The sequence below is a fragment of the Lissotriton helveticus genome, chromosome 8 (genome assembly GCF_964261635.1).
Source record: "Lissotriton helveticus chromosome 8, aLisHel1.1, whole genome shotgun sequence".
Classification (NCBI taxonomy): domain Eukaryota; kingdom Metazoa; phylum Chordata; class Amphibia; order Caudata; family Salamandridae; genus Lissotriton; species Lissotriton helveticus.
The window spans coordinates 1,520,483,045-1,520,504,941 of NC_136069.1; the positions used below are offsets into that span (position 1 = coordinate 1,520,483,045).

Sequence of the window (21,897 nt, forward strand, 5' to 3'; positions counted from 1 at the left end):
TATCCTTTTTGGGCTGGAACCCACTGTCCATGCTGACATCTGTGTATTGAAAGCTGGGTATAGGAGGAAGGGGAGAAAATAATTCCCTTTTAAAATATAAATACGTGCACAGACCTAGAGGTCACTGTAGGTATTTAGGCACTAATTCTGGTTTGGATAGAGCTGGTTATGGCTGGCTTTTGCTTGTACTCAGTCCATCTGACCCTCAGATTACATCAAATGTAGGTGTTGTGGAAATGGTTGGGTCTGTGTAGAAATTTGCTCTAACAAAACCATTAGCCTGGTATCAAACAGGAAGTCCCAGCTCATTACAGGAAGGCTGTCCCTTAACAGGTGTTGCTCCTCGTACCAGGAAATCTTGTCTTACTGCCTATATGATGAACATACCCCATGATAACAGCGTTATCTAATGAATTATTCCTCAGCGGGTTTCCTATCATAAGACCACAAGGTCATTGGTAGTAAAGGAGGACTTCCAAATAAAAAAAATTATTTGTCTGGAGTTGTAGTGTTCCTGCAAAGAATGTACCAGTAGTGGGTAAACATAATATTTTGTGGATCACTTGGATAGACCATAATTTGTGAACTTTTCCTGACACTTACCCCCTTATTTTCACTGTCCTAAATCTTGGAAGTTTACGATCCCTCTGAGCATTCACTGTTTCAGATATTTTGCCTCAGACTGGTGTCATCCTAGTTTTGGCTGTTCAACATATCACTGTTACTGCTCGGCACAGATCCACAAGCCCCATAGTGTTGTGAAGTATTTATTCCTGTGCTGAATGCTGCCTGTAAATTGAGCAGGTTAGCTACTTACATCCTTTTTATTGCTCGGCATAAATTAGCAACTGGTTTTGTTTGCAGTTGTGTCTGTTGCCAAAAACAGAAATATACTGCCCTCAAATTCTGGTGTCCAATGGGCGGCAATCTGCTGATAGTGGTCATCTACAATTACTAATTGCAACTCAGTTTGGTCACTTTAATTGAATGTAGTTATTCAAGAAAGTAGGCTGCAACAAATAATCAGATTGTTTACTCTTGATGATTGCGGATGGGTTTTATGGGGGAACGTATACCCTTATAAAGCGACGTCCACTTCGCTCGACCCCCAAAGACGTTACGTCCACTGTTGAGTCTTGAATCCCATTGTCTCCATCTCTTCCTCTTTATCATCTTACCAGGGTTAGTAAAATGAGCACCAATCATCTGTCCAGAAGAAACACCAGTAATAAAAGTGTTAAATAGTATTATTTTAGCAAAATGCTGTAAAGGGCAGCTTGAGTCGCGAAGCAGAGCAAGAACCTTGGAGAGGAACATTTTCCCTACTCAAAACTGTCCATTCAAGTTAAAGAAGAAATTAAAATAAATTGTACTCTATAATTTAGACTTATTATTACAATTATAGTGGATACTAAAGCTAATGAAACATGAACACAGAAAATCTTTTTTGAGAGCGGGAGCAGTACTACAGGAGGACTCTTTTAGGTACACGCTTTGCTAATCGGGTCCCAAAATATCCGGAGTAAAAATGCAAAGATGGTACAGTCCTTTCTATTTGTATTAATTAATATTCCCTGAATATTGTCATTTTATTCCCATTTTAGATATTTTTGTGCCAATTTCCAAAGGCTTGTAAGAGTATGTATCAGAGTACTGAAAGAGTACTATTTTCTGCACTCCAAAATGCCTTTATGAATAGGCCTCGTGGAGCTGGAAGGATTCTCCTGCGAATCCCAGTCAATAAGGCTCCCTTGTGCGTCGCCTTGACCTTTCCGCTTGTGGTTTCTGTGGCTTAAAGCATTTTGTTTCTAAGTCCATGTCTGTGACCTTGCAGTGGACTTTTTTAAACCTGAATTTCATGGCTGTGTAATCCAGCTGGTTCTTCATAGTGCCTTCTACAGTGTGTGAGCCTCTCTGTAATGTTTGTGGTTGTGGGTTGTGTAGCACCTTGAAGCTCACCACACAGTACAACCTGTGGTTGTGAATGTCACAAACTTTTTGGAATGCCTCTGGCTCCAGATACCCAATATCGCTAATCTTGGACGGCACTTCCTCCTGTCCTCCAGCGCACTTACCTCACCGGGTCCTTCATCGGTCAGTTGTTAGGTGTCAATGACCTCGCATAGTATTTTCTGCTTTATTTTGTCACTGCCACCTATCTGAGCACTTCCTGCTTCAGCCCAGTAATGTCACTAAATTCACAAGGTATTAGGATCAATAACCTTACAAGGTACAACCTCTAATGTTACTGGCCTCCCCTGACACTTCATGCTTTAGATCCCCAAGAACACTTGACAGAGCACTTTCTGCTGAACACTCCAAGTGCCACTAGGCTTACAATCCACTTGCTGATACGGTCCCTCATTGCCACTAACATAAGAAAGTACCTCCTACTTCAGTCCCTCAGAGCCGCTCATTTTAGAAAGTACCTCCTACTTCAGTCCCTCAGAGCCGCTCATTTTAGAAAGTACCTCCTACTTCAGTCCCTCAGAGCCGCTCATTTTAAAAAGTACCTCCTACTTCAGTCCCTCAGAGCCGCTCATTTTAGAAAGTACCTCCTACTTCAGTCCCTCAGAGCCGCTCATTTTAGAAAGTACCTCCTACTTCAGTCCCTCAGAGCCGCTCATTTTAAAAAGTACCTCCTACTTCAGTCCCTCAGAGCCGCTCATTTTAGAAAGTACCTCCTACTTCAGTCCCTCAGAGCCGCTCATTTTAGAAAGTACTTCCTACTTCAGTCCCTCAGAGCCGATCATTTTAGAAAGTACCTCCTACTTCAGTCACTCGGGGACACTCATTTTAGAAAGTACCTCCTACTTCAGTCCCTCAGAGCCGCTCATTTTAGAAAGTACTTCCTACTTCCGTTCCTCAGAGCCGCTCATTTTAGAAAGTACCTCCTACTTCAGTCCCTCAGAGCCACTCATTTTAGAAAGTACCTCCTACTTCAGTCCCTCAGAGCCGCTCATTTTAGAAAGTACCTCCTACTTCAGTCCCTCAGAGCTGCTCATTTTAGAAAGTACCTCGTACTGCAGTCCCTCGGAGCCGCTCATTTTAGAAAGTACCTCCTACTTCAGTCCCTCAGAGCCGCTCATTTTAGAAAGTACCTCCTACTTCAGTCCCTCAGAGCCGCTCATTTTAGAAAGTACCTCCTACTTCAGTCCCTCAGAGCTGCTCATTTTAGAAAGTACCTCATACTGCAGTCCCTCGGAGCCGCTCATTTTAGAAAGTACCTCCTACTTCAGTCCATCGGAGCCGCTCATTTTAGAAAGTACTTCCTACTTCAGTCCCTCAGAGCCACTAATTTTAGAAAGTACCTCCTACTTCAGTCCCTCAGAGCCGCTCATTTTAGAAAGTACCTTCTACTTCAGTCCCTCAGAGCCGCTCATTTTAGAAAGTACTTCCTACTTCAGTCCCTCAGAGCCACTAATTTTAGAAAGTACCTCCTACTTCAGTCCCTCGGAGCCGCTCATTTTAGAAAGTACTTCCTACTTCAGTCCCTCAGAGCCACTAATTTTAGAAAGTACCTCCTACTTCAGTCCCTCAGAGCCGCTCATTTTAGAAAGTCCCTCCTACTTCAGTCCCTCGGAGCCGCTCATTTTAGAAAGTACTTCCTACTTCAGTCCCTCAGAGCCACTAATTTTAGAAAGTACTTCCTACTTCAGTCCCTCAGAGCAGCTAATTTTAGAAAGTACCTCCTACTTCTGTCCCTCAGAGCCGCTCATTTTAAAAAGTACCTCCTACTTCAGTCCCTCAGAGCCGCTCATTTTAGAAAGTACCTCCTACTTCAGTCCCTCGGAGCCGCTCATTTTAGAAAGTACTTCCTACTTCAGTCCCTCAGAGCCACTAATTTTAGAAAGTACTTCCTACTTCAGTCCCTCAGAGCAGCTAATTTTAGAAAGTACCTCCTACTTCTGTCCCTCAGAGCCGCTCATTTTAAAAAGTACCTCCTACTTCAGTCCCTCAGAGCCGCTCATTTTAGAAAGTACCTCCTACTTCAGTCCTTCAGAGCCGCTCATTTTAGAAAGTACTTCCTACTTCAGTCCCTCAGAGCCGCTCATTTTAGAAAGTACGTCCCACTTCAGTCCCTCAGAGCCGCTCATTTTAGAAAGTACTTCCTACTTCAGTCCCTCAGAGCCGCTCATTTTAGAAAGTACCTCCTACTTCAGTCCCTCAGAGCCGCTCATTTTAGAAAGTACCTTCTACTTCAGTCCCTCAGAGCCGCTCATTTTAGAAAGTACTTCCTACTTCAGTCCCTCAGAGCCGCTCATTTTAGAAAGTACCTCCTACTTCAGTTCCTCAGAGCCGCTCATTTTAGAAAGTACCTCGTACTTCAGTCCCTCAGAGCCGCTCATTTGAGAAAGTACCTCCTACTTCAGTCCCTCAGAGCCGCTCATTTTAGAAAGTACCTCGTACTGCAGTCCCTCGGAGCCGCTCATTTTAGAAAGTACCTCCTACTTCAGTCCCTCGGAGCCGCTCATTTTAGAAAGTACTTCCTACTTCAGTCCCTCAGAGCCACTAATTTTAGAAAGTACCTCCTACTTCAGTCCCTCAGCGCCACTAATTTTAGAAAGTACTTCCTGCGTCCACTTCCCAGTGTCACTGACCACAATGAGCACGCCCTCCTCCGGTCCCTAAATGTCAATAACCTCACATAGCATTTAATGCATCAGCCCCCTGATGTCACTAACTTCACAAGGCGCTTCCTACTTCAATCCCTTGGTACCACTAACTTTGCAAGTTACTTCCACCCTCCTGTGTCACTAACTTCACCTGGTTCTTCCTGCTTCAATCTCTAAGTGACTACCGAGAGCACTTCCTGCTTAACTCTCAAATTGTCAATAAATATGTAAGTGACTGCCTGCATTAGTCAGTGTCCCTCAGTGTCGTCAACTTTAGAAGGTATGTCCTGTTCACTAGGTTGACCGGGTTTTATTTTACCCGAGAGTCCATTTTTAGTTTCCTCTGAAATGGCGCTGCAGAAGTTAGCCTTTTAAAGTCCCACACACTTGCTCCTGCTGGCGACCATATAGTGGAATCATATTTCAAAGGAAGTAGCAATACACCCGAAACAGGCCACAATTTTGCAGCGTGAATCTTTCTGGATTCACTATGCTGTGCATTATTCCGCGGTCTTGTGGTTGGGTCCGGATTCGTAGTCTTTTCTTTGTTTTTTTTTTTTTTTTTTTTCTCAGCCCAGGTGGGCGTCGGCGTCACACCCCCTTGGGTGTATTTCCGGTGACGTCGGCATGCTTCCTGCGGAAGCTCCCACTCTTGGGCGCCATCTTCAGATTCTTTTTTTCCGCGGTCGGGTCTGGATCGTTCCCGTTTGGGCTCCAGACATTTTTGGAGAAAGAAGAAAGAAAATACAGGAAAGACGAGGAGAAGTCATCTGAAGACTCCAGGGGACTTCATCGACGAGAAACCAGCAAGGATAAGGCGTTTTCCATCGAGATCTTCGACGACCGTCGACGAACACGCGACCAGAGAGGCCCTGGACGCTCGAGGATGGACAACACGCCGTTCAAGTTCTGCCGTAACTGCCACCACAAGTACGCGCAGAAGGACCAGCACCCGGTATGCAACTTTTGCCTACCGGTGGACCACGAAAGCGGAGACTGCAACGCCTGTTCCGCCTTCACCCCGAAGACCCTTCGTGTGAGAGAGAGGCAGAGGGTAGCACACGCCGCCCTGCAGGGGAAGGCCCCGACTCCGTCACTCTACGAGCTGGGGATGTCCTCCGAGGAAGAAGACAACGCTGCCGCCGAAGACGACAGCTACACGGTCGTAGAGACCGATTACACGAAGACTTCTGACAAGGTAGGAGACTCTTCGGCCCCCAAGAACCCGAGAGACTCTGAGTCTAGAAAGATCGAGGGCAAGACCCCGAAAGCGCCGACGCCAAAAAAGGCGGCGTCCGCGACTACTCCCAGGCCCAGCGGATCCTCCGAGAAGGAGTCCCCGGCGCCGAGAGCTGCTGATCAGCACAAAACGTCGAAAATCGTCCCCGAAAAGGATCGATCGACGCCGAGGGAGAAAGACCCAAAACTGACGACGACGACCAGAGAACCGAAATCCGGTTCGACGTCGAAAACTTCGACTCCGAGAGGCACGGCGACGAGCCTTCCGCCGAAGAGAGCGGCCGACCCATCCGACGCGGAACACGCGGCCGAGATGGAAAAGAAGAGAAGGCGCCTCGAGGCAGAAATGGAGAACATCATGCAGCGGAAGAAAGATATCGACGCAAAGATGAAAGCCTTCACGATCCCTCACAAGACCAAGCCACCGGTGATGGAGCCGGTCGAGGAGGAAGAGGAGATCGCCGAAGTCACCGAGGAACAAGACCAGGACGTCGAGGTGATCGACGACCAGGAGGAGTTCGAGAACCCCTACGATAGTTATAACTATGGGGAGGAGGAGGAGGGCAGGACAGACACAGAGTCGGCACCCTCGGACCTTCAGGAGGTAGATTACATCGATGTCGACACCGACAGCCCGGAGGAGGTGGTCGACACCTACCCCTCGAGGCCCTCGCCGCCGGACGACATCGGGGCCTACAACTCGGTGATACAATCTGCCGCAGCAGCTTTCAAGCTCAAGCTCGACGAAGAGAAGCAGAAAGCAGACTTCCTTCTAGAAACATTGCTCCCAACACAAACGAGGAGCCAGTTCCTTCCAATGCTCGAGAGCGTCTTGGCTCAGGGGAAGGAAGCTTTCAGGGAGCCCGCAACATGCAAGGCATTAACTCCCAGAACTGAGAAGAAGTACAAGCATGCCACAAAGGACCCGGCCTACATTCAGGGCACGGTCTCCGCAGACTCCATTATCACGGCCACAGCAAGGAGGAGGGCTAACGTACCCACTACCTCGGGGCCACCACCGGATAAGGAGAGCAAAAGGATGGATCTGGTGGGCAGAAGGATCGAACGGAATGCCGCGACCCACTGGCGCATGGCTAATTCCAACGCCCTGATAAACAGGCACATGTACCAAATCATGGAGGGACTAGGGCAGTTGGTGAAGGACTTGCCCCAGGATGCCAGGCAGAAAGCCGAAAAGCTGGTTGAAGAGGGAAAGAATGCGGCAAATTCTTGCCTTAAGACGGCCCTGGATGGGGCAGACACCGCCAGCAGGCTCATGATGATGGGCGTCACGGAAAGGAGGCACGCCTGGCTCAGAATATCCGGTTTCAAACCGGAAGTGCAACACAGTATCCTGAACACACCGTTCAACGGCAGCACGCTTTTCGGACCAACAGTGGATGAACAGCTCAGCCAACTGAAGAAGGATAACGAAACAGCAAGATCCATGGGAGCATTGCAGTTCAGAGGGAACAAGAGGGGCACCCCATCACGGAGGCCCGGCGGGAGAGGCGGAAACCAGCCAGGTACATCACACCAGGCTTTCCAGCAAACGCACCAGGCAGACTCGCAGAGTCAGCAGGGTCATCAGAAGCAGCCCTGGCAGTACCAACAAAGAGGCCAGTCCTTTCGAGGGAGAAATGGACGGGGACAAAATAGAAGAGGGGGCCAGCAGCCCACCTCCAAGTGACTTCAAAAAACTCCGTGTGCCCGCCCGCAAAAAAGACCCCAGGGGGCAGCACGTACAGATGGGTCAAGACAAACTAGACACCTACGACCACAGGACACCAGTGGGAGGAAGATTAAGATTCCACCTCCAAGAGTGGAGAGAAATCACATCAGACAAATGGATCCTCAACATTATCCAATTCGGATACTGCATAGAGTTGGAGGCGAGGCCAACAAGCAGAAAACCAAAAAGAAAGCCACTAGCAAGCAAGCAACTGCAGTGCCTTCAGGAAGAAGCAAAAGAACTCCTGCAGAAGCAGGCCATAGAACGGGTACCCTTCAAGGAAAGAAACACAGGAGTATACTCAACGTACTTCCTGGTACCAAAAGTAGACGAGACAATGAGACCCATTCTCGATTTACGGTTCGTGAACAAATTCATAAGAACGCAAAAATTCAAAATGACCTCCCTGCAAGAGGTGCTCCCACAGTTGCAGATCGGGGACTTCATGGTCACTATAGACCTCAAAGACGCATACCTGCACATCCCAATGAACAGAAAGCACAAGCACATGCTCAGGTTCACCGTCGGAGAAAGCCACTACCAGTTCACGACACTGGCCTTCGGTCTAAAATCGGCACCAAGAGTTTTCACAAAGTGCCTCGCAGCAGTCGCAGCGCACCTAAGAAGGCAGGGAATACACGTATACCCTTTCCTGGACGACTAGCTGGTGAAAGCAAACTCATACCAGAAATGCAAGCTGCACGCACATACAGTGACCAGCACGCTCATAAACCTGGGTTTCTCCATCCATTGGAAGAAATCATCAATGGAGCCGGAACAAGTGAAGATCTTCCTGGGAGCACAGATCAACACCTTACAGGGCAAGGTGTTCCCCAGCGAGAAGAGGGCGAGGGCGCTGGTGAAGGAAACTCGCCTCTACCGGAAGGGACAAGCTCGGACAGTGAGGACTGCGAGCAAGATCATGGGGATGATGGCATCGTGCATCCACCTGGTACCGAATGTACGACTCCACATGAGACCCATTCAAGAATGGCTACAGGAGCAATGGTCACAAGCTACAGGCAGTTGGGAGGATCTAGTGGTTGTAACGCACGCAGTGCAGAAGGAGATGACATGGTGGACCATGGAGAACATAGCAAAGGGAAAGCCTCTAACGCCCCCAACGCCAACAGTGACCATCACCACAGACGCATCCCTGAGGGGATGGGGCGCTCACATGGAGGAGCTCAAGGTGAGGGGACTGTGGACACCGACGGATGCCACAAAGCACATCAATTACTTAGAATTGAAGACGATCTTCCTTGCACTGAAAGCCTTCCAAACAAGACTGTACAAGCACAAGGTGCTGACACAAACAGACAACACCACTGCGATGTTCTACATCAACAAGCAGGGGGGCACCCAGTCGGCCCCGCTTTCAACGCTAGCGCAGGAGATATGGAGATGGGCCATCCCTCTCAAGATAGACCTACTGGCCATACACCTGCCAGGGAAGGACAACATACAAGCAGATTGGCTCAGCAGGCAGACATCGGCATCCCACGAGTGGGAGCTCAATGCTCAGGAGACAAGGCGCCTATTCGACAGATGGGGAACTCCATCGGTGGACCTGTTTGCCACACGCCAGAATGCAAAATGCCGAAACTTCGCATCCAGGCAGCTCGAGGAAGGGTCACTAGGGAATGCCCTATGGATAGACTGGTCAAGGACATTTGCCTACGCCTTTCCCCCGATACCACTGATGCACAGAGTACTGAGCAAGTGCAGAGCGAGCAACATGACACTGATACTGGTCGCACCACAGTGGGCGAGGCAGACATGGTACTCGCAGATCATGGAGATGACACAGTGTGCACACCACAGATTCAGCAGGCGAAAAGACTTACTCTCCATGCAGAACGGGGAGGTGCTACACCCAGAGCCAGAGAGCATGAGCCTAGTAGCGTGGCTCCTGAGGACATAGAGTTCGCACATTTAAGATTGCCAGAAAGTACACTGAAGGTCCTGCGGGAGGCAAGAAGGCCTAGCACTCGGAAGTGCTATGTGGCAAAATGGAAGAGGTTCACAATATGGTGTAGACAAGAAAGACTTCACAATAAAATGAAGAAGGATTCCACAGTGCTAAAGTACCTGACGCACTTGCTAGAGAAGAACTTTAGCTCATCCTCCCTGAGGGTTCACTTAGCAGCGATAGTCGCCTACACAAGGGGTGAAACTTGCAGGAGTTTCTTCACGTCACAGGTGGTGAAGAGATTCCTAGAAGGGGCGAAAAGGATCGCACCGCCCAAGCGGGTGCCGCCACCGGCATGGAACTTGAACATAGTCCTAACGGAACTCATGAAAGAGCCCTTTGAACCGCTCCACAAGGCGTCCTTAAAGATGCTAACTATGAAAACAGCTTTCCTGGTTGCAATAACGTCCCTACGCAGAGTAAGCGAGCTTCAAGCGCTGACGCTACAAGAACCCTACATACAAATACACAATGACAGGGTTGTGATGTGGACTGACCCAAACTTCATGCCGAAGGTGGTATCTAAATTTCACATGAACCAGTCTATACAGATACCGAGTTTTTTCCAAAAACCAACAACTGCGGCAGAGCGAGCTCTGCACACCCTGGACGCCAGAAGGGCAGTCATGCACTACATCAAAAGGACGAAGGGACACAGGAAGACAAAACAGTTCTTTGTGTCATTCGCCAACAGTTACATGGGAAAAGCGGTAACCAAAAAGACCATTGCACGATGGATCGCACAGACAATCCAACTCTGCCACAAGCGGGCAGGACAAGAGCTAGCAGAGGGGACACGTGCCCACTCCACTAGGAAAAAGGGCGCTACAATAGCCTTCCTGGCTAACACACCCATACAAGACATATGCCTGGCGGCAACATGGGCTTCGGTGCACACGTTCACGAAGCACTACTGTGTGGACATACAGATGAACAAGGAAGCTCAAGTTGGACAGAAGGTGCTACAGCACATATTCAATACCCAACGCTCATCTTCCACCCAACCGCCACAGAAATGAGAAACCGCTACAAAATCTATGCACAGCATAGTGAATCCAGAAAGATTCACGCTGCAAAACGAATAGTTTTCTTACCTGTCGGTGTAGTTTTGCAGCTTGAAGATCTTTCTGGATTCACTAGCGAACCCACCCACCTCCGCCAGAAAGATGAGGCTGGAGAGAGAAGAGGTGGTTAACAAAAGAAAGGATATTAAAAAGTACAAAGCGGTAAAATACCAACTAATTAGAACATTGCCATTACTTCGGAAACGAAAGAAACACGGAAAAAAAGAACCCGAAGATGGCGCCCAAGAGTGGGAGCTTCCGCAGGAAGCATGCCGACGTCACCGGAAATACACCCAAGGGGGTGTGACGCCGACGCCCACCTGGGCTGAGAAAAAAAAAAAAAAGAAAAGACTACGAATCCGGACCCAACCACAAGACCGCGGAATAATGCACAGCATAGTGAATCCAGAAAGATCTTCAAGCTGCAAAACTACACCGACAGGTAAGAAAACTATTCGTTTCCGCACCCCCTCCAAAGAGAGATGAGTGCAAGCTGGGTAAGACTGGCAGAATACTGCCTTCTGCCAGGAGTGTTTTTGAAAACAAACATTGTCAAGGTTTGATGTTTTTATGGCAGCAATGGGAGAGAGCACTGGCAAATGCATCTGAAACAAGCATGGGCAAAGGCAGTAGGTCACACCTTCGAAGTCTATTTGCTTTGCCAGTGGTTTATAGTGATGCTGTACAGTAAGAGTAATCAAGAAAAGGTGCCTTACAGCATTGACCCGTGTAATGTTTAGGTGCATGCAACATGCATGCACTCTTCACCAAATTGAAGCAGATGGGTTTTTACTTTTTCTTTATTAATCCGAGTTTGAGTGGTAAATACAAAAATAAAAATGAACAGCAAAGCAGTTATTTTCGTTTTTGAGGCGCGACTGGGGTAAGCAATACACAGGATGTTAGTGTGGAAGGAAGTGATGTAGAGGGAAGATGCAACATGGGGTCACAACGATATGAAGGGAAAGGGGGCAGAAAAAACACCTAGGGAGTGGGTGGGGTAAGCTGTATGGAGGGTGGGGGAAGAGGAGCACACGGGCTAGATAGATGTACATGCTGCTGTTCGGGAAAAGCACACGGCGAGAAAGCAAGATGAAGGAGAATCACACCAGGGTGAGTGCAACATGGAAGAGTGTGTGGGTAGCACACGGGTGAGCGAGAGCAACACAGAGTGTGGTGGAGGGGCAGAGCAGTACATAAGGGAGACAGCTGGAAAACACATGCACTCTCATTGAGTGTTTAACCCAAAAGGTAAAATAGTGCTTCCAATGTGAGCACTGGGACAAGCACAAGAAGAGAACTAAAGCCCACAAAAGTTGATGAATATGAAGCAGCAAATGAGTGACAATAAATACAACCATTGGTAAGCAGTGGGCAAGCTTTGTGCTCACTTTAAGCTGACATTAGGTATTTTCGCCAACTGACGTCTTGCGTTGTCTTGGTAAGTGAGACCTAAATATGGATGAATACAAAATAATAAAGCAACCTTTTTTGTAACATCCGTTTTTCAAATGCTTCTGTTAGATCTCACTCTCCAGGGTTTCTGGGACACTCATCGGCTGATTTGAGTTGAAAAATAGTGCTTCCTGCATTCCAAAAGAGGTGGAAGGACACTCCCAACTAGCCAATAGAAAAACAGTAAGACTAAAATACTCCTGGGTGCTGATCCAAAATGTGTTTGACCATGCCTCTAACCAATATCTAAAGGTTCAAGAGTAAAGGAAGCTAATGGCTGAAGAAGTCTGATCCAAAGCCTTGAAAACTAAGTATTAAATACAATCTGTCCGCCATGAAGGGCACAAACGCCACATACATCAAAACTAAAAGTTGAGAAACTTTTCCCACATACACATTTGCCCATTAGCATTCCCAGACATTTTGAGGGTTAGCTATACCCCTGTTTTGCAGGTAACGTTGACAGCTGTAACCTTTCCAGAACAGTTCGATCCCCCTGGAAGCTTGTCTTGTGCTTATTGCCCGGCTGCAGTGAATCACAGCTTCACAGATACCTTGTCTTCCAAATGTGCAACCTACTGTGTAAAAGCACCTGCAGACACAGCTAGCTTAAACGCATTGTAAGCGGGTGCCTTTTAAATATTTAGCACATTAGTTCAACACCAACTACTCAGTTGACCTTTAGTTTTAATGCAGTGTGGCCTTTAAAGAGTAAAATATTGAGACTCCGCATTAATGTGATGATTTTTTAAATAGGATTTGCTCCTGCCCGGAGGAAAGCCCTTTTTTTTTTCCTTCCTCCTAATTAAAAGCCCCAGCCAGCTGCTGAATATGCATATCCATCACTCTAACGCTCTTTTCTTTCCTGGCTCCTAGTGTCGGTGGGCTATGAATACGAATCATGTCCGGACCTGATCCTGTGGGAGAAGCGGACCGCCGTGCTGCAAGGCTACGAAATAGACGCCTCCAAGCTCGGCGGGTGGGCGCTGGACACACACCACGCCCTCAACATACAGAGCGGTGGGTGAAAATGGCTGCCTGGAGGATGGCGGCGCGCGCGCGCTGCGCCAGTGCTTTTGCTTTACGCTGTTAATAATTTAGCCCCCATGAAAAAAAAAACAAGGACCTCGCTCGGAACGAATTATTGATGGTAGACTACATTTAGTTGCTTTTGCTTCTGATGTGTGCAATGAAAAGTGTAAACCTGTTTTGGGCATATGTGTAAAGGGCAATGCCTTGGCTTCCTTTGAGAGCTGAAACACATTTTCAGCAATTTATTAATCATCGTACTTTCACATATTTGAACAATCAACCAAATATAAGGCTCAGATTTAAAGTGTTTCATGTTTAGCCATACATTATAGGGAACTAGTTAAAATACCTGCATATTAACTTAAAGAATTTGCCAGGTATGTTATGGGACATTAACATACACTCATGCAGCGAGCACTGGGAAACATGGAGATCCATGACAAAGGAGGAGACGAGCAGGATCAGTCGATGTTGGCATAAAGTCTATGTGCTTTCGTGTATTCCATCTTTATTGTTCTCGGAGGAGTCATCTAGTGCTGAGCAAATTGACGAATAAGGGTGAAACTATAAAAATCTAGATATAGACTCATTTGAAGAATAACAATAAGACTAAGAACTGCTCAGCACCACTTAGTATTCTGTTGTCTTAGTATTATTAGATGCATCAGTTATCTTAATTGTGGTTCCACCAACATGTTTCGTCATTCCTGGGCTTTTTCAAGGCGCTGCTTATTCCAAAATACTCTGTGGCTCACAATGGTCTACCAACACTCCGAGGAAAAAGGGCGCATTTCCATGATTTATAAAAAATATATGTTTAACCATTTTATTTATGATGTTGAAGGTCTCAAGAGCAGATTCTCAAATTAGTTTTTCCAAATAGTAAATGGGCACATATTTTGCTAGTCATTGGATTTGTAGTATAGCTTATGCAAGAGAAAAAGCCAATAACATTAGTGACTTTGTTGTAAATGTACTTATGATTACAACTACATAGCTTTCAGATACTTGGATACTTTTCGTACTTGGGTCAAACAGAGCATTTTACTAGCTTGAGGGGCAATTAAGACCTAAAGATGTAAGAGTTTCAGAAATCAGCTGTGCCTTTAAAAAGTCACCGCAGGACCAACTTTGATGATGCTATTTGTGATTATGAGGGTAGAGACAATTTTGGGCATACAATTGTTTGTGACCGAGGTTGACTTTAGTGAATGTTGTTGGTTGCGAAGCAATTCCAGATGTGACAATAGTGACCTTTCCTTATTTTGCTTGTCCTTGCTTGATGCACAGCTGTATGTGGAATTGTATTCTAATAGTCTCTTTGCACAAATGGAAAAGTTCATGCACTGCACATATAAATGAACCACCAGCTGTTCTCTTTATGAGCTGTCCCTGACTTGGTGACTTAGAATTGTTAAATTCCTTCCCTTTTTATTGATAACTCCATCTGGGGCAATATTTTTCTCTCATTCCATACTACAAAAGTGGAAAACCTAGATCCACCGGGTTCCTTTTCGATGTGCGTAAAACCCTTTAGTATGTGGGTTCTGGAGCCTGCGGTGCAAACGCTACTCGTGAGACGCATGCTCGCTCATGAAATGACTACATTTCAGAATCGTGTAGGCTGTTAGTCACATTGCATCTAAACCATAAAAAGGCAATACATGAAAACAGGGATGCTTATTGGCAGTCGCGCAGATTTTGGTGTACCAAATTGTGTTTAAATCATACTCTAGCCTACCTTGAGTTGTTCTGCGCTTTACTTATTTGGAAATTTAAGCTGAGGTCCATGTCTGGCAAAGCCTGGTTCATTTTGTTTTCATGTGACTGTTCTCTTGCAGGTATCTTGCACAAAGGGAATGGAGAAAACCAGTTCATTTCCCAGCAGCCTCCTGTGATCGGAAGCACCATGGGCAATGGACGTAGACGCAGCATTTCCTGTCCGAGCTGTATCGGTCTGGCAGATGGCAACAAGCTATTGGCGCCGGTTGCCCTGACATGTGGGTCTGATGGAAGCATTTATGTTGGAGATTTCAATTACATCCGTAGGATCTTCCCTTCCGGCAATGTCACCAACATACTGGAATTAAGGTACACCAGGGTGTTGGCAGCCGCTTGCAACAGGGTACCACATTCAGATCTGATGTACTCCGTGCAGAAATTCATGGAAGGCTCTTTAGCAAAGTCAGATGAGGCAAGATTAGCAGCCAGGGCTTTTTGTGAACTAAAAATGGCCAAGTCCTAGTTTACCCTCAGGTTTTGAAAGTATGTTTGGTTTGTCGTTGTGCATAATGGTTGCGTCTTCAGGGGAGACAGTTCAGACTTCTAACCCCATTGCACTATATGTCCCTCTCCTATTGGCTTTATGGGTTAGGCGCTCGAAGTGTTCTGTGCAATATATTTAATTTATAGCAGTTAATAATTTATACTTTTATACTAATGATATGTATTGGCTTACATGGTCTTTATTCTGACATAGGATTTTAAATGTTTCTTTTTATAAACTGATGTATTTCGGGGATTTTACAATCATCTTTGTGCCTGTAACGTGTGTATGCATGTATTGTTTGCAATGTACTTTTTAAGATCTTTGTGATTGATAATTTAATGTTATGATGATGACTGAAGTATGTATCAGTGCATTGGAGTGCACCAACAACACATATCTACTACACACACCAAAAATACATGAAAAAGGACCAGCAGGTTTTTTGCCAATTCTAGATATTTCCTTAAGGTCGAAGTGGACAGTAGTGTTGTATTCATTACAATCGAATACCATGGCGAAAAGGAATTTGGTGCTATGCCTATTTTGGCGACTAAGTGGAGGCCTCAGATGCACACGTCCTTCTTGAAATATGTGCCAGCTAAGCGAGAGAGACTTCATACAGCAGTGTGCATTACTCGTCTGTAATAAATGAGTAGTAGTGGCATTGTTTTCTAGTTAGAAGTGTATTCTGAGGATGGAACTGGTTTGCAGAAAGGGAATACGAGAAAATGGGCTGTATCTGTGTCCCACATATTTTATCAAATATATGGTCCGGTTGCTGTTCACATCATTTTTCATCACAATCTCAATGCATGATACGGTTGCTGTCACTTTTTAGGCTACTAATGTTGTTTCTTCTCTTCTGTCCTCCTGCTTTCTTAACTTCTGTCAGAAATAAAGATTTCCGACACAGGTAAGCCCCCTGTGGGTTCCCTTTTACAGCTTTCACTGTCCTTCGCGGTGCATGGTGGTATGTGGGAAGTTGCAGGTGCCATCTACTTTTCGGTCTCACATGAGACCATGCAGTTGCTGTAGCTTGCAAGACATTTTGCTTACTCACAGGGGCTTAGAACCCAGTCATTGCTTATGATTGGTTGACTTCATCGTCACTCTCATTTCCTTGTTTCTCTTTCGTCAGCACGTGCCGGCTGCACTTCCTTTTTATGTGCTTGTCCCTCCCCTGGAGCATGGCCCAAGCACTGAAGTACTTCTTCCTTGCCTTGTGTCCTTCCACTGCTTTTGCTTTTGGAGCCAGTTTTGTTGTTGTACTTGCAGCACTCCATAAGAGTTCATGTGTTTGCAGGCCATTCCCCGCCAATCCTCGTCCCACTCTGCATTACAGTTGTTTTTAATAGAGTGAAAAATCGCCGTGAGGCCACAAGTGCACCTGATTACTTTTAAACGAGCTCAGATTCATTTTTTATAGTTGCTTTTCTTGTGCTGTTGCTTGTCCTGTCCCACCACGTTATGTTGCTTCTGCCTCCCATCCTCCTGTCATGAATTGTGTTGTTTACCACCTCTCATCCAATCGTTGTTGCTTGAGCCCTTCCATCCTACCAGTGGGGAAAAAAGCATTGGCAAAGCCAGTAGCTCTCTCATACGCAACTTATTGGCGTGGACAATGCTTTTAGCCATATTGCACAGCAGTGCAGCTGGAATTTTTTTTTTTTTAAATTAAAAGCTTGATGTGGCAAAGGCTGGCCACATCTAGTGCATTTTTTTTTAATTGGGGGAGGACACAGCAGGAGGAATCTACACCCTCTGTGTTGCTCGTCCCACCTTTCTCCCTCCACTATGCCTCCTGCTTTGCACTCCTTCCAGCAATTAAAAAAAAAAAGGCATTATGACCTGGCCAGTGCTGGCCGCATCATAGCGCTTTTTGTCCTCAAAACTTTCATTCGTACTGCACAGTGGCCATGCTGCTGTGCACCGTGGCTTTAAACATTGACAAAGGCACTATCTCACGTAGGCGAGACCTATTGGCTCTGCTAATGCTTGTAAAGATGAGTCACTGTCGAATGAAGTCAGCACAATTTAAACGAACGTAGGCAATCTGTCGTGGACCCTGGAGTCCATCCGTCAGGTGGAGTGACGCGCAACGCTTTTCGCGGATCTATAGCTAGTCATGTTCAAGCTGCACTGAGAGATGACAAATTGGGGTTAGAGAGGCGGGGACACGGTTTAATCGATAGCTCATAATGCTTCCAGTGTCCGCAGGCTACTATAAAGCACAGGAGCAAGATGTTTTATTAAACGGAGGGCACCCCACACGCGGCATCTCTGGACCGCCTTCACTTCATGAGAGCAGATCCTTGAAACTCTGATGGCAAGGGCAGTTGTTGCCAGATCTTGGTCAATTCATAATTTAATAATTAACCCCTCTCTGTGCCCATGTCCTTTGGTATTGACCTAGTCAATCTGTTGTGAAAGATTGTTTTGCAGCGTGAATCTTTCTGGATTCACTATGCTGTGCATTATTCCGCGGTCTTGTGGTTGGGTCCGGATTCGTAGTCTTTTCTTTGTTTTTTTTTTTTTTTTTCTCTTTGCCCAGGTGGGCGTCGGCGTCACACCCCCTTTTGGGTGTATTTCCGGTGACGTCGGCATGCTTCCTGCGGAAGCTCCCACTCTTGGGCGCCATCTTCAGATTCTTTTTTTCCGCGGTCGGGTCTGGATCGTTCCCGTTTGGGCTCCAGACATTTTTGGAGAAAGAAGAAAGAAAATACAGAAAAGACGAGGAGAAGTCATCTGAAGACTCCAGGGGACTTCACCGACGAAAGACAAGCAAAGATAAGGCGTTTTCCATCCAGATCTTCGACGACCGTCGACGAACACGCGACCAGAGAGCCCCTGGACGCTCGAGGATGGACAACACGCCGTTCAAGTTCTGCCGGAACTGCCACCACAAGTACGCGCAGAAAGACCAGCACCCGGTATGCAACCTTTGCCTACCGGTGGACCACGAAAGCGGAGACTGCAACGCCTGTTCCGCCTTCACCCCGAAGACCCTTCGTGTGAGAGAGAGGCAGAGGGTAGCACACGCCACCCTGCAGGGGAAGGCCCCGACCCCGTCGCTCTACGAGCTGGGGATGTCCTCCGAGGAAGAAGACCACGCTGCCGCCGAAGACGACTGCTACACGGTCGTAGAGACCGATTACACGAAGACTTCTGACAAGGTAGGAGACTCTTCGGCCCCCAAGAACCCGAGAGACTCTGAGTCTCGAAAAATCGAGGGCAAGACCCCGAAAGCGCCGACGCCAAAAAAGGCGGCGTCCGCGACTACTCCCAGGCCCAGCGGATCCTCAGAGAAGGAGTCCCCGGCGCCGAGAGCTGCTGATCAGCAGAAGACGTCGAAAATCGTCCCCGAAAAGGATCGATCGACGAGGGAGAAAGCCCCGAAACTGTCGACGACGACCAGAGACCCGATATCCGGTTCGACGTCGAAAACTTCGACTCCGAGAGGCACGGCGACGAGCCATCCGTCGAAGAGACCGGCGGAACCATCCGACGCGGAACACGCGGCCGAGATGGAAAAGAAAAGAAGGCGCCTCGAGGCAGAGATGGAGAACTTCATGCAGCGGAAAAAAGATTTCGACGCAAGGATGAAGGCCTTCACGATCCCTCACAAGACCAAGCCACCAGTGCAGGAGGCGGTCGAGGAGGAAGAAGAGGAGGTCGCCGAAGTCACCGAGCAAGACCGGGACGTCGAGGTGTTCGACGACCAGGAGGAGTACGAGAATCCCCACGAGAGCTACGGCTATGGGGAGGAAGATGAGGGCAGGACAGACACAGAGTCGGCGCCCTATGACCTTCAGGATGTGGATTACATCGATGTCGAGACCGACAGCCCGGAGGAGGTGGTCGACACCTACCCCTCGAGGCCCTCGCCGCCGGACGACATCGGGGCCTACAACGCGGTGATACAATCTGCCGCAGCAGCTTTCAAGCTCAAGCTCGACGAAGAGAAGCAGAAAGCAGACTTTCTTCTGGAAACATTGCTCCCAACACAAACGAGGAGCCAGTTCCTCCCGATGCTCGAGAGCGTCTTGGCTCAGGGGAAGGAAGCTTTCAGGGAGCCCGCAACATGCAAGGCAGTGACTCCCAGAACTGAGAAGAAGTACAAGCATGCCGCGAAGGACCCGGCCTACATTCAGGGCACGGTCTCCGCAGACTCCATTATCACGGCCACAGCAAGGAGGAGGGCTAACGTACCCACTACCTCGGGCCCGCCACCGGATAAAGAGAGCAAAAGGATGGATCTGGTGGGCAGAAGGATCGAACGGAATGCCGCGACCCACTGGCGCATGGCTAATTCCAACGCCCTGGTGAACAGACACATGTACCAAATCATGGAGGGACTGGGACAGTTGGTGAAGGACTTGCCCCAGGATGCCAAGCAGAAAGCCGAAAAGCTAATTGAAGAGGGGAAGAATGCTGCAAATTCTTGCCTTAAGACGGCTCTGGATGGGGCAGACACGGCCAGCAGGCTCATGATGATGGGCGTCACGGAAAGGAGACACGCCTGGCTCAGGATATCCGGTTTCAAACCGGAGGTGCAACACAGCATCCTGAACACCCCGTTCAACGGCAGTACGCTTTTCGGACAAACAGTTGATGAGCAACTCAGCCAACTTAAGAAGGATAACGAAACAGCAAGGTCCATGGGAGCATTGCAGTTCGGAGGGAACAAGAGGGGCACCCCGTCACGGAGGCCCGGCGGAAGAGGCGGAAACCAGCCAGGTACTTCACACCAGGCTTTCCAGCAAACGCACCAGGCAGACTCGCAGGGTCAGCAGGGCCATCAGAAACAGCCCTGGCAGTACCAACAAAGAGGCCAGTCCTTTCGAGGGAGAAATGGACGAGGACAAAATAGAAGAGGGGGCCAGCAGCCCACCTCCAAGTGACTTCGAAAAAATCCGTGTGCCCACCCACAAAAAAGATCCCAGGGGGCAGCACGTACAGATGGGTCAAGACAAACTAGACACCCACGACCACAGGACACCAGTGGGAGGGAGATTAAGATTCCACCTCCAGGAGTGGAGAGGAATCACATCAGACAAATGGATCCTCAACATTATCCAATTCGGATACTGCATAGAGTTGGAGGCGAGGCCAACAAGCAGAAAACCAAGAAGAAAGCCGCTAGCAAGCAAGCAGCTGCAGTGCCTTCAGGAAGAAGCAAAAGAACTCCTGCGGAAGCAGGCCATAGAAAGGGTACCATTCAAGGAAAGAAACACAGGAGTATACTCAACATACTTCCTGGTACCAAAAGTAGACGAGACAATGAGGCCCATTCTCGATTTACGGTTCGTGAACCGATTCATAAGAACGCAAAAATTCAAAATGACCTCCCTGCAAGAGGTGCTCCCACAGTTGCAGACCGGGGACTTCATGGTCACGATAGACCTCAAAGACGCATACCTGCACATCCCAATGAACAGGAAGCACAAGCACATGCTCAGGTTCACCGTGGGAGAAAGCCACTACCAGTTCACGACACTGGCCTTCGGTCTAAAATCGGCACCAAGAGTTTTCACAAAGTGCCTCGCAGCAGTCGCGGCGCACCTAAGAAGGCAGGGGATACATGTATACCCTTACCTGGACGACTGGCTGGTGAAAGCAAACTCATACCAGAAATGCAAGCTGCACGCACATACAGTGACCAGCACGCTCATAAACCTGGGGTTCTCCATCCATTGGAAGAAATCATCAATGGAGCCGGAACAAGTGAAGATCTTCCTGGGAGCACAGATCAACACCTTACAGGGCAAGGTGTTCCCCAGCGAGAAGAGGGCGAGGGCGCTGGTGAAGGAAACTCGCCTCTACCGGAAGGGACAAGCTCGGACAGTGAGGACGGCGAGCAAGATCATGGGGATGATGGCATCATGCATCCACCTGGTACCGAATGTACGACTCCACATGAGACCCATTCAAGAATGGCTACAGGAGCAATGGTCACAAGCTACAGGCAGTTGGGAGGATCTAGTGGTTGTAACGCACGCAGTGCAGAAGGAGATGACATGGTGGACCATGGAGAACATAGCAAGGGGAAAGCCTCTAACGCCCCCAACGCCAACAGTGACCATCACCACAGACGCATCCCTGAAGGGATGGGGCGCTCACATGGAGGAGCTCAAGGTGAGGGGACTGTGGACACCGACGGATGCCACAAAGCACATCAATTACTTAGAATTGAAGACAATTTTCCTTGCACTGAAGGCCTTTCAAACAAGACTGTACAAGCACAAGGTATTGATACAAACAGACAACACCACTGCGATGTTCTACATCAACAAGCAGGGGGGCACACAGTCCGCACCGCTTTCAACGCTGGCGCAGGAGATATGGAGATGGGCCATCCCTCTCAAGATAGACCTGCTAGCCATACACCTACCAGGGAAGGACAACATACAAGCCGATTGGCTCAGCAGGCAGACATCGGCATCCCACGAGTGGGAGCTCAATGCTCAGGAGACAAGATACCTGTTCGACAGGTGGGGGACACCATCGGTGGACCTGTT

General features: G+C 48.0%; 1 protein-coding gene across 1 annotated transcript in view; it reads left to right on the plus strand.

Annotated features, from left to right (window-relative positions):
* The window catches only part of TENM4 (teneurin transmembrane protein 4), an 873,376-nt gene that overhangs the window by 741,991 nt on the left and 109,488 nt on the right, over positions 1-21,897 (plus strand). Inside the window, exons 20-22 of the mRNA XM_078658490.1 lie at positions 12,955-13,098; positions 14,952-15,201; positions 16,272-16,292. Coding sequence (XP_078514616.1) covers positions 12,955-13,098; positions 14,952-15,201; positions 16,272-16,292 — 415 coding nt within the window. The remainder of the gene's footprint in view (positions 1-12,954; positions 13,099-14,951; positions 15,202-16,271; positions 16,293-21,897) is intronic.